Source organism: Coregonus clupeaformis, chromosome 10 (assembly GCF_020615455.1).
Source record: "Coregonus clupeaformis isolate EN_2021a chromosome 10, ASM2061545v1, whole genome shotgun sequence".
In the NCBI taxonomy this organism is placed as follows: domain Eukaryota; kingdom Metazoa; phylum Chordata; class Actinopteri; order Salmoniformes; family Salmonidae; genus Coregonus; species Coregonus clupeaformis.
Window position 1 is genome coordinate 10,284,023 of NC_059201.1, and position 13,550 is coordinate 10,297,572.

The following is a 13,550-nucleotide window of genomic DNA, read 5'->3' on the forward strand; positions in this document are numbered from 1 at the left end:
AACTCAAAAGCCCCACAGAACTTCACACAATCGATAATTTTGGATAGAATGTGCCTGTTTTTATCCACCTCCTCATTGTGTTTCCTCACCGCAATCCTGTGGCCGTCATCCAGCTGCGTAGCAATGTTCACCCCTTCCTAATACAGCTAGCTTTACAGAGTTGTCCATGTGTGCCCTGGTGTTCTCATGTTTCTTTACCTTCTCTGACAGGTGCTTCATATCCCTCACTCCGGTACCTGTCCATGCTGAATCTGACCCCGTCGCTTTTAAAAAAGCAAGCACGGAAAGCAAAATAAAGCATTAGCATCAGTGCACCCAGCTAGCCAAGCCTTCCTGGTGTACCAGCTACGGGAGAAGCCGCGCATATACTGCTTCCCTTTCTCGCTAGCCTGCTGTCTGATTGAGAGGTCAGGTTGATCTGGGCCCAGCTCTTTCACCCGAACTTTCTCTGACAAAGTTCTCCTCTCAAACGGATCTTGGAGGAGAGATTTCACCCGAGTTAGGGTTGGGTCTTGGAGGAGTAACGTTTTGCGTTCGCCATTGTTGTCTAGTAAAAATGGCGTCACTGGACCCCGGTCCTTATTTTATCAGGGGGCGAGCTTGAGGGCGGTAAAATAATCGCCCTCCTTGGATTCGATTTAAGATCGCTTATTGACTACATTTTATGTCATACATTCATATCTTAAATTAGCAATTGGCTTAACTGCTACGTAGACCCGCCTCCTCGGGCACTTTCTGTATCGCCCAGAGCTGACGAGGCGTTTGACAGGCAGAGGAAAGGTTGCGAATATGATTTTCTATCATATCTTACACATATTACTGTGTGCATTCCATATTTCAAACACACAAATATTGACATACTGATGTTTTTATTATTATTATTATTATTATTTTTTATTTTTTTATTTTTTAAAATAATTTTATTTAAGGGGGCGGCGCCCTAGCGCCCTCTATCGGCCAGCCGCCACTGCTGATAGGCCTACATTATGATCAAATAGCCACAGTAACCTACATGGCCACTGTTAAAACTGTAACTTAAAGCAGGTACAGCCTCAGTGTTCACAGTAAACGCTCGCTGGAAGTTGCACAGAACTTTCACAACGTTGAAGTTTGCGCTCAGAAGACCTGAAATCTGCTCAGTGCCTCATTTTTGGGGGGGGAACATTGCTCTTACTCTAACCCACTGAGCCATTGGATTGGAACTACAAGATTCTCCTGTCAGTGTTGGCTGTTAACGTGTGTGTGTGTGTGTGTGTGTGTGTGTGTGTGTGTGTGTGTGTGTGTGTGTGTGTGTGTGTGTGTGTGATCCAGCCCTTCTCAGAGGAGGATGCAGCACGTCTCCAACCTCTCCATCCTGGTGATGTACACCATGTACTTCCTGGCTGCTCTCTTCGGCTACCTGACCTTTTACGGTGAGCACCTCCTCTTCACCACTTCAACCCCTGCCCTTTCCTCAGGGTGAAATATACCGTAGTCATGATTATGTGTGCCATAGCCTCGGAAGCCCAGGCTTCTCACGTTAAGTTGGAAAGCCTGGGGAGGTTCTCCTCAGAAAGTAGTCTCACGTGGGTGGAGTTAAGTAGAGTCTAGGTGGAAACTAGTGACGCATTGCCAGTTCTCCAACCAATCAAGTATTTTGCATGGGTGGAGTTTTAAAAAATACATTGTGTTTCTAAATAATTTTCTGACTTGCAACAAGCTAGCATAAGATACAAAACAAATGTCTCATAGGCCACAACACTATATTTGCAATAATGTACAGTTTAAACATAAACATAATATCCATATTGGATTCTCCTCTGTGCCCTCCTGAACATTTGCAATGTTATTGAACAGTTGTAATGTCAACATTTTTTATAAAGGAAATTATTATAATGAATTATTATTACCGAAACACTTGTTTGCAGTAATTGCGTTTCTTCAGGGTTTTGGAAATAGGAGCATAACTCCCCCTTGTGGTCATTATTGAATACTACACACTGTAATGCTGTTATATCTTGAGACACATGTTGTTTTTATGTCTTTCAATGAGGAACAGCAGACATCAATGTCTGAGTCAACATAAGTAAGGCTTAGTTTGGAGTACAATAATGTACCTCTTGATATTACCCACGATGTTACACCTAATGTCACGCTGATGTTGCCCTGATGTTACCCCCTGATGTTACCCCCTGATGTTACCCCCTGATGTTACCCTGATGTTACCCTGATGTTACCCTGATGTTGCCCTGATGTTACCCCCTGATGTTACACCCTGATGTTACCCTGATGTTACCCTGATGTTGCCCTGATGTTACCCCCTGATGTTACACCCTGATGTTGCCCTGATGTTACCCTGATGTTGCCCTGATGTTACCCCCTGATGTTACACCCTGATGTTACCCTGATGTTGCCCTGATGTTACCCCCTGATGTTACACCCTGATGTTGCCCTGATGTTGCCCTGATGTTACCCCCTGATGTTACACCCTGATGTTGCCCTGATGTTACCCCCTGATGTTACCCCCTGATGTTACCCTGATGTTACCCTGATGTTGCCCTGATGTTACCCCCTGATGTTACCCCTGATGTCACCCTGATGTTACCCCCTGAAGTTACCCCTGATGTCACCCTGATGTTTCCCATGATGTCACCCTGATTTTACCCTGATTTTACCCTGATGTCACCCTGATGTTAACCCCTGACGTTACCCTGATTTTACCCTGACAGGTAAAACTGAACCAGAGCTGCTACACACATACAGCAGGATCGACCCTTATGACACGCTGATCCTGTGTGTGCGATTGGCTGTCCTCACCGCTGTCACACTGACCGTCCCCATCGTGCTCTTCCCAGTAAGTTACCGCCACCCACTCCCCTTCTCCACTATAGCCTCTTTCCTCTTCTGAAAGACATAGAGAACTGGCCATTGGGGTTGGATTGGTGTGGCGTCTGGGGGCTCCGTGGGTGGCTTTTGACCATTTATTTGAATGTCTTAATCTGAAATGGTGGGTGTCATGGCTTGCTGAATTAAGACGCTAATTTGAAGAGGAATGGCCCTGTTGTTTCTGACAGTAACTCACTGATTCCTTCACTCTGCATCTTTCCCTCCTTATCTCTCTCTCTCTTTCCCTCTCTCTTTCCCTCTCTCTCTCTCTCTCTCTCTCTCTCTCTCTCTCTCTCTCTCTCTCTCTCTCTCTCTCTCTCTCTCTCCTCAGGTGCGCAGGGCCTTGAACCAGATGTTTTTCTCCAGTAAATCGTTTAACTGGGTTCGTCACGTGGCCATTGCCATTACCCTGCTCTCCTTAATCAACATGCTGGTCATCTTCGCCCCCAACATCCTGGGAATCTTCGGCATCATCGGTTAGTTGCACAGATTAAACCTAGTCGTGGATTAAGAAGTACAGATTAAATTTAGTCCTGGATTAAGAAACACAGATTAAACCTAGTCCTGGACAAAGAAACACAGATTAAACCTAGTCCTGGACTAAGAAACACACATTAAACCTAGTCCTGGATTAAAAAGTACAGATTAAACCTAGTCCTGGACTAAAAAGTACAGATTAAACCTAGTCCTGGACTAAAAAGTACAGATTAAACCTAGTCCTGGACTAAAAAGTACAGATTAAACCTAGTCCTGGATTAAGAAGCGCTTTCAATGACGATTCTCCACTGAAAGTGCTTTTTAGTCCAGGAACAGAAACCGGCCCTTTAAATTGACATACTTTACCTGACCTAGCCAGAAATATTTTATATGTAGAAGTTGCTGTAGTCTGGGATGTTTTGCATGGTTAGAAGTGTGGTTATGTACCTGTAATTCTTGATTGATATGTACACTGTGATGTCACGAGAGGCTGGGTCCTGGAGGGACGTTACATCCCCCTGAGGTGGCTGCAAACCCAGACAGCTATGGCTCCATCTGCTGGTATGGTCGGGAACTCCAACCCTCTGTGGCCAATCTTCCCACGCAGCTGAAACCAATGAGGGGCTGATGGGCTGGAGTTTGTTTGGAAGGGAAGAGACACGGTCTGGAGTGTGGGCTCTGGGAAGAAGAGAATTGTGTTATAATTTCGTTAGTTGCCGAAGACGGTTAATAAAATCCTTGTTTTGGTTGAACCTGGTCTCCCTGCACTACTTGGGCAATCCCGCTGGAAGCTGTGTAGCCTCTCGTGGCATCACAGATGGTGGAGAATACGGGCAAAGCATGTCAGAGGAGGATACCGAAGGTTTGATCACCCAGTTTTCCAAGTTGGCCGTAGGCTCCCCGCCGACTGAAATGGAGGACATATTGAAAGCCCTTGTTGCTGGCCAGCAAGCCCAGATGCAAGCAAACGTGGCTCTCTTGGAGGAGCAAAAGAAAGCCAACCTTCTGAAGGCAGAGGAATTGCAGTTGCAGAGACAGAGGGTGGTCCAAAATACCCGCCCAATAAAGGCAAGTGACTTTATATCTAAGATGGGAGCTACCGATGACATTGAGGCATACCTGCATGCATTTGAGGCCACGGCCACTAGGGAAGCCTGGCCCAAGCAACAGTGGGTTGGTCTGTTAGCCCCCTTTCTAACCGGGGAAGCGCTGAATGCTGTCCGGGACCTGGGCCCTGACCAGGTTACTGACTATGATGCCCTGAAGTCTGAGATCCTCAGCAGATATGGACTCACAAAGTTTGGTATGGCCCAGCGCTTTCACAGTTGGACCTTCCAACCAGACCAACCTCCTCGGGCGCAGATGCATGAACTTGTCCGAATCGCAAGGAAATGGCTGGATCCGCAGAGGAATACAGCAGCGGCGGTGGTGGAGGCCGTTGTGGTGGATCGTTACCTACGCGCCCTGCCTTATGAGGCAAAACGGTTCATCAGTCAACAGGCCTTGACCACGGCTGATCTGACCGTGGAAGCTGTGGAAAAGTACCAGGCCACAGCGGAGATGCTGAATGCTTCCGAAAAGACCCCAGGAGGGCGGCCCCACCACAAATGGGAAGAACCCGTCCAAAGGACCCCAAGGTCTCGAACCCAGCCACGTCAGGACTTATCCCGGCTCCAGGGGGAGCCAGAAACCAGGCGGGTCCAAGAAGAGTACACCAGGAGGGGGAACCTCGACAGTGTTACCGGTGTGGGGAGATGGGACATATCTCCTGGCAGTGTGGGAAACCAGCCGATGAACCTATGCCCACTGCGGAGTCCTCCAGCTCAGCACCCACACACCGTGTTGCCTCGCTCTTGGGAGTCGTAGATGGCGGCCCAGATCGACCCCCCCACCTGCCCGGTAACTGTGAATCACCATGATGTGGAGGCCTTACTGGATTCTGGTAGCCGGGCCACCCTGGTGCGTAAGGATTTGGTGGGCCCAACGTGTCTGACCCCGGGGAAAGTCCTCCCAGTTTCCTGTGTACATGGGGACACCAGAGAATACCCCATTACTGAACTTACAATGACCAGCACACGGGGAACCATACACACGACGGCGGGGGTGGTTGATTCCCTCCCCGTCCCTGTCCTAATTGGACGAGACTGCCCAGCCTTTTACCCACTCTGGAGAGAGTCTCAGGAGAGGATAACCCGAGTACCTCGGAAACGGAGAGGCAAGACTCATCCTGGGAAGGCTCCGGTGCAATCCTCCGAGTTACTCACTCCCGCCCGGGCTCTGATAGGGATGGCAGGTGCCCAGACCGACACCGAGACTGGTCCGGATACGGGAGAAGAGAACGCAGCCCAGGAAAGTGCTCCGTTCTCCAGTGAAGAAGACGTCCCAGGCACCCAAGAGCTTCCCCCTCTCACAGGCCAGTATGGTACGGCTCAATTACAAGATCCTACTCTTGCAAATGCCTTAAGAAATGTGCAGGTATTAGAAGGTGTAGTGTTAGGTGATAAGACAACCCCTACTTACCCCCATTTCGCAGTAAACCGGGGTTAGTATATCAGATAGTCAAGAAAAATGAGGAAGTGCATGAACAGCTCCTCGTGCCACAGCCCTATCGGGCCACAGTACTCAACCTAGCCCACACACACCCGCTAGGGGCCCACTTGGGGGTAGAGAAGACTAAGGAAAGAATCATGCAACGTTTCTTTTGGCCAGGAGTACACAAAGAGATAGAGAACTACTGCCGTAGTTGCCCTGAGTGTCAGCAGGTTGCGCCAAAGCCCACATATAGAAACCCGCTCATTCCCTTGCCCATTATCGAAACTCCTTTTGAGAGGATTGGATTAGACATAGTCGGGCCCTTACCGAAAAGTGCCAGGGGACATCAATACATTCTGGTCATTCTGGACTATGCGTCCCGGTACCCGGAGGCCATTCCGCTGAGGAAGGCTACATCCAGACAAATCGCCAAGGAGCTGTTCCGTCTCTCAACTAGTCTGGGAATCCCAAAAGAGATATTGACGGACCAAGGGACTCCATTCATGTCCAGGGTGATGAAAGAACTCTGTGCTTTACTGAAAATCAAACAGCTGGGTCCAAATCTGTCCCCACATCAACGACAGATGGCCCTGGAACTCGTGGAGCAGAACCAGGATGTCTTCTCCTCCCTTCCCGGTCACACAGAGGTGGTCCAACATGAGATCCGCACCATGCCTGGCCGAACGGTAAACCAGCGCCCGTACCGCGTGCCAGAGGCTCGTAAAGTGGTTATACAGAAGGAGGTAAGGAAGATGCGGGAGTTGGGAGTAATCGAAGAGTCCCACAGTGCCTGGGCAAGTCCCATAGTACTAGTTCCCAAGCCAGACGGTTCAGTACGATTTTGTAATGACTATCGAAAGTTGAATGAAGTGTCTGAATTTGATGCATACCCAATGCCTCGTGTCGATGATTTAATAGACTCCTTGGGGCATGCTCGTTTCATAACCACTCTTGATCTCACAAAAGGCTACTGGCAGGTGCCCTTGACCCCGGCATCTAAGGAGAAGACAGCCTTTGCCACCCCGGGAGGGGCTCTACCAGTATACCCGACTTCCGTTTGGTCTCCACGGGGCACCTGCCACGTTCCAACGCCTGATGGATCGAGTCCTTGCGCCCCACAAGAGGTACGCAGCGGCTTATTTGGATGATGTGGTTATACAAAGTCAGGATTGGGCCAGCCACCTACCCCGGGTACAAGCGGTGCTGGATTCGCTCAGGGAAGCAGGGCTCACGGCAAACCCGAAGAAGTGCAAGGTGGCCTTCAGTGAGACAAACTACCTGGGGTACACCATTGGGCGGGGGTTGGTCAAACCACAGGAAGCCAAACTGCGGGCCATACAGGACTGGCCGCAGCCCATCAACAAGAAGCAAGTAAGGTCATTTTTGGGCCTCGCTGGCTACTATAGACGCTTTATTGCAGATTTTGCTACCATAGCGGCACCATTGACGGAGCTGACGACCAAACGCCACTCACGAATGGTGAAGTGGAACCCTGCGGCGGAGGCGGCTTTCCGCAACCTGAAGCGAGCACTCTGCTCCGGTCCGATCCTGGTGGCACCAGACTTCAAGAAGGAATTCATTGTCCAAGCGGATGCTTCGGAGGTGGGTCTGGGTGCTGTCCTCACCCAGGCACATGACGGGGAAGAACATCCCATTCTCTACCTAAGCAGGAAGTTACTTCCAAGAGAGAAGAACTATTCAACGGTGGAGAAGGAATGTCTGGCTGTAGTCTGGGCCCTGGAGTCCCTTCGGTTCCTATCTCCTGGGCCGACGTTTCATGGTGGTATCTGATCACGCCCCTCTGCAGTGGATGGCCAAGAACAAGGAATCAAACAGTAGAGTAACCAGATGGTTTTTGAGCTTGCAACCGTTTAACTTTTCGGTTGTCCACAGGGCTGGCAAGCACCACGGAAATGCGGACGCCCTCTCCCGGCGTGATGCCTTCTTCACTGCCTTTACCCCGACGAGGACGTCGGTCCCGAGGAGGGGGATGTGTGATGTCACGAGAGGCTGGGTCCTGGAGGGACGTTACATCCCCCTGAGGTGGCTGCAAACCCAGACAGCTATGGCTCCATCTGCTGGTATGGTCGGGAACTCCAACCCTCTGTGGCCAATCTTCCCACGCAGCTGAAACCAATGAGGGGCTGATGGGCTGGAGTTTGTTTGGAAGGGAAGAGACACGGTCTGGAGTGTGGGCTCTGGGAAGAAGAGAATTGTGTTATAATTTCGTTAGTTGCCGAAGACGGTTAATAAAATCCTTGTTTTGGTTGAACCTGGTCTCCCTGCACTACTTGGGCAATCCCGCTGGAAGCTGTGTAGCCTCTCGTGGCATCACAACACCTATGACTTCTACTTCTCTCACTTCTGTACTTTCTCTTTTGCTCCAAACGGAGTGAGTGGTTTTGACATAGCAGTGGCTCTCTGTTTTGATAATGTCTCCACTGTGTCAGCGGCCCAGCGCTTATTGGCTCAATGATAAACACATGACCTGAGTCAATATTTTTTTAAAAATCTCTTTCCTTTGAATGGACTACATGTTTCATTTTATGGAGGTCAAAGTCAAGGAGGTTAAAGGTCATGGACCAAGCCACAGCACCAATCATCACCCACATCCACTAAAATAGGAAAATCTGACAGTGTTTGTGAATGTTGGCCTTGGCCCATATTCTGGTTTTGGACAGTTTGTTTGTGTGTTCTACCGAATGTCCTGTGTAACATGATCTGTAGCCCTGACCTTCATCCATCCTCCTCTTCCTCCCTCCTCCTCTTCCTCCTACAGGTGCCACATCCGCCCCCTGTCTCATCTTTATCTTCCCTGCTGTCTTCTACATCCGCATCGTGCCTAAGGAGCAGGAGCCCATGCTCTCCACCCCCAAGATACTGGTGAGCACATATCTCATCCTCTCCATGATAATTGTAATATCCTCATATCTTGATTTGATCTATGTAGGAGTCTTCATCATTACTGTTAATGTGTGTTATGGTTAGAGTATGGTTCTTGTTACCATATAAAATAAAAACATTCTAATGATGGTGTTTCCTCTGTCTTCCCAGGCTGCCTGTTTCGCTGGTCTGGGCGTCGCCTTCATGACCATGAGTTCGAGTTTCATCATCATTGATTGGACAACAGGGAGCAGCAACTCTGGCGGTGGCCACTAGAGCCCGCCCTCTGCTCTGTGCATGCCGGGGTCATCTGACAGAGGCTTTCAAGGGATGCTTAGGCGTGTGTTTAGAACTGTTTTCATGTAATTGATGCACTACCCCCTCTGTGGTAGAGCAAGGGTCAGAGGTTAGGGTTCAGCGAGGATGGGGGTAGGGAGGGGGAGACATAATCAACCTGCCGGGTAAAACCATGCTGAGCATTTCAGTCTTCTTGAGACTAAAGACTCGGACAAAACAGTCTGTACTACTGTAAAGCATTAGAGAATTTATTTGAACAAAAGGTTTCATAATCACTGTATGTAGCCCTGCACAGAGGAGTGCTTTTATATGAATCATCAGGACTAAACAGGGTCTTTTTAAAATCATGATGATGATGATGATGATTATTTATCAGTGGGATAGTGCATCCAAGTCAATCCATAATGGAAAATCCAGTAGAAAGAAACTCATGCTGGTTCCCCTCCCTCCCTCCCTCCCTCTATCCTTCCATCCTTATTTATCTCTTTCCATCCACCGGTTTCTTTCTCCCTGACCCCTTTATTCATGTGAACTGCAGCTACTGTAGTGCTGTACAGATGTACATATGGTGGAATCTATATGTAAAGGAGGCAAAGGAAGCGCATGACTACATGATAGGGAAGTGACTATACATTATGTGTCATATGGTATTTTTGTACTATAGAAGAAATGGTTACATCTATAGGTTAGGTGAGTGCTGTAAAACATGCAGTCTGTGGTTCTCTTGGTATTCCTGTCTATCACTTTGTGCCATCAGCACACACCTTAACCATCAAAGTTTACCAGGCTTTTCCTAATATTCTATTTGAGCGGGCACACACAGATACAGTATATTTTCCCATGTTTTCTCCCAGGAGTGCCGCTAGCCTGTGTTGTTTTATGTGCCAAAACTAAGGGTGGATGTGGTTGTTGGGCTTAGTTCAGGTTGATGTCCCATGATGCATTATGTTATTGAACTCTTCCTGTGTCCCTGGTACCTCAGAAAATGGAAGAGTGGCTCAACCAACCACACAAATAGCCTATACAGTGAAATAGTAACGTCTATTTATTTAACTAGCTATATCCATGTTTGAAAATTTCACAAGATGCGCTAATGCACTCAGAATAGAGTATTTAACTATATGATCAGGTATCTTGATATACTTTATAGATGGTATGCAGAGTCTATAGTGTATTGTATGATATTGCATATTGGATGGTTTAGTTGAAAGTGCAGGAGGCGAGCTTGAGGGCACTGAGCTGATTAAGAAGAAAAACATAAACAGCCTTTTACATTCATGTTAGTTAGATGATAAACTGACATCCTACATATAGTATTGACTGATTTTTATGATCAATTGTGCTTTAATCAATTTAAGATGAACAACTTAAACTTGCCTTTTTAACACTAATAGCACATATTGAACTCATACTTATATTTCTACAATTAATTTGTAAACACTTGTCTAAATTCAGTACAGTTCAACTGTACCCTTTCAGTTACAATGGGGGTTTAGCATACTGTTTTTGGCATGACAAAATATGGAGGAAACGTGTTTTGGTTATGTGGTTGTGCCATAAAGTCCGTCCATGTTGTTGAACTAGTCTTTATTGTATTTTAACATCTCTTTTCCACTTGTTTTGTGATTGGTGGTTGAAGTTTTAGTGAAGGAAGCAGGAGTGTCACCTGTCCAGTCTGTCTGGTGATTGGCTGATGTATTCATTGATTAATTTAGCATACTAAATTAACTACTGTGATATTCTAGGCATAGTATGTTGATATCTGGACTCTATTTCCAAAACGTGTGGCTATATGGCTGTATCTCCTAATGTATCTGGTCTCTAAACGTGAGGTCTTGTGATCAAGTACAGTTTTTAAAGCTTTGACGATGAAGTTAACTGAGATTGTTAGATAATTTGATTCGAAAGCCCAATGCCCCTAACGCAACATTTGATACTTTTTTTCAAAACAACACTGTGTCATCGGTTCTCTCAAAAAACGGAGATCGCATTGTAATAGCGTTGTAATAACATTGTTATAACATTGATAATTGTTATAAAACCCATAATATAGCTTCTTAAATCCTGTTATAGCTGAACCAGTGAATGGACATAACCTGTTAAAAACTATTCAACCAATGTAAAGGTTAGACTCACAAAATGGTGGTTACTTTGTTAGTGGTGTTTACTTTGCTAATCTCAAACGTATATTTTGTCAAGTCCTACGTATGTAAGACAATTGTTATTTTTTATTTTATTATTCTTATACACTGCAGCCGATGTTGCTTTCTCTTTTGTGCACATTCATTTATTTTAATTTATAATCAAGATAATATTGTTGAGCTGTCTGTTTCTTTTACTCAACGGCTAAAAAGTTGTTGCATGTATCTGCCTCAACCCCATATTTCTCCTGGTCTTGCTGAGGCAGTGGTTGTGGTATAAAGGAGGCAGCACATTGCCATAGACCAAGGACGGGCAACTCAACAGTGTCTGCTGGTTGTCTCTGCTCCCTGGTATTTCATTGATCCATAACGGTCACTGGTTTCTCCGGTCTCTATCAGTCGCTGAGTTGAAGGAATAATACAACAATAACCAGCAGACATGAACTACTACCTACTGTTTCTCTCTGAGAGCCTTTGCTCTTCAACTTTAGAGCTTTGCTATCACTATTATAACGTCTGGGGCAACATTCTCAACATGTGTCTCTTTCTCTTGTATCCAAACCAAACTATGCCAGCCAGTTAGCATGTTGTTATAGCTCGTTTTAACTTTGCAATTTATTTCTGAGGAAATGACAGGACTATGCGTGAATAACAAGTTATGTATGAACTTTGGGCTTATAAAGTGGCTTATATAAATAATGTATATAAATGTAAACCCTTTATATTTGTGATGCACATCTAGCTTTTATAGTGTAAATAGCAGGGACAGTTTCAGTCTGACAATAAAACAAATGTAAAAGTTTTTACACCTGTGTCACTTCTGTCCTTAATTGTTGTTTGTATTATCACACACACACACAGACAGGTTTGTTATAGCTACTGTCAAAGTGTTTGTGCTCTATGGTCTAGTAGTACATGGTCTATGGTCTAGTAGTACATGGTCTATGGTCTAGTAGTACATGGTCTATGGTCTAGTAGTACATGGTCTATGGTCTAGTAGTACATGGTCTATGGTCTAGTAGTACATGGTCTATGGTCTAGTAGTACATGGTCTATGGTCTAGTAGTACATGGTCTATGGTCTAGTAGTACATGGTCTATGGTCTAGTAGTACATGGTCTATGGTCTAGTAGTACATGGTCTATGGTCTACCATACTGGTCAAGGTAATGCTGTGTTTAGATAAACACACGTAAACTTCCCCTGGGTCAGTATTGCCCCTGTCCTTACCTAACAATCCTAATGTTTACGGGACAACTATTGGACATTTTATGGGCAGATTCCAGTTAGGTCTGGTTTTCCCTTTATTTATGTGTTACCAAGAAAAATGTCCCTAGAAATATTCCTAATTCCCAACATATGAGGGCGCTACAAACCACTCCATAAGGTACTCTTGTGCACTGAGTTTATGAGAATGTGCCTTCTTGGATGGATGCTTCATTCGAGAAAGTACTGAAAAAAACATGCTCTCTTTTCATGTTCCAGTGTAAATCAAATCCATTTTCAGTCTTGCTACTATTCTCAGATGTATGTACAAATGAAGCCCCTCGAGAGGTCATAAGCTCTATTCAGCTCATTTAACCACCCTCACACTATCCAAAAATGTCAGATACAGTAGTTATTCATTTGAATCATACATCTTCTTTAATCAGCATTAAAACAACATACTTATGAAGAGGACTAACTGTTCCCTGTAGGCCTACATGAAACAATCAAAAATCAGTGTGAGGGTCCCTTCAACAGAACATTGCTTAGTTGTTGCCAGTAAATTGGTTAATTAAGTTATAAGATATGTGTTCATGAATAGGCATTTGAATATGAAATCATATGAGAATAGTTTGTATACCAAAGAAACCACTTAAGAAAAATACAGCTATCTGTTTAATGTGTTGTAATACTCCCCCCTTGTGTCAAGATCAACGTATCAATATACCTACACTGTAAAAATATACTATAAAACATTTAAATTAAAAACTTAGAAAAATATAAAAAAATAAATTGTAAAATGGTTGTCCCACTGGCTATCATAAGGTGAATGCACCAATTTGTAAGTCGCTCTGGATAAGAGCGTCTGCTAAATGACGTAAATGTAATTACACTATAATTATACCTGCCTATGTAACTAGCCTACCATACAATTTTAGGCCACTTAATATAAAGTGGGACAGATCCATTTATATTTTTTGTGCAGTCCATAGCTGGTGGAGAGGTTTTATAGTCATCCCATCCCATGTTCATTTAGATTATTTGTTATCTGGGAAAAAAACATGGATTCCTATAATTAGACCCCAATGAATATGATCCCAGTGAATGATGATGCTCACACAGATCATTTCAGTGCTCACCCTCTACCTAAC

General features: G+C 45.5%; 1 protein-coding gene across 3 annotated transcripts in view; it reads left to right on the forward strand.

Moving 5' to 3' along the window:
* The window catches only part of LOC121574884 (sodium-coupled neutral amino acid transporter 3), an 86,948-nt gene extending 74,947 nt beyond the window's left edge, over positions 1-12,001 (forward strand). For all 3 annotated transcript variants that reach the window (XM_041887549.2, XM_041887550.2, XM_041887548.2), the window contains 5 exons: positions 1,312-1,412; positions 2,709-2,833; positions 3,197-3,341; positions 8,654-8,757; positions 8,929-12,001. In XM_041887549.2, the coding sequence (XP_041743483.1) occupies positions 1,312-1,412; positions 2,709-2,833; positions 3,197-3,341; positions 8,654-8,757; positions 8,929-9,033 (580 nt within the window). In that variant the 3' untranslated portion in view covers positions 9,034-12,001. The remainder of the gene's footprint in view (positions 1-1,311; positions 1,413-2,708; positions 2,834-3,196; positions 3,342-8,653; positions 8,758-8,928) is intronic.
* Positions 12,002-13,550: the final 1,549 nt, after the last annotated feature.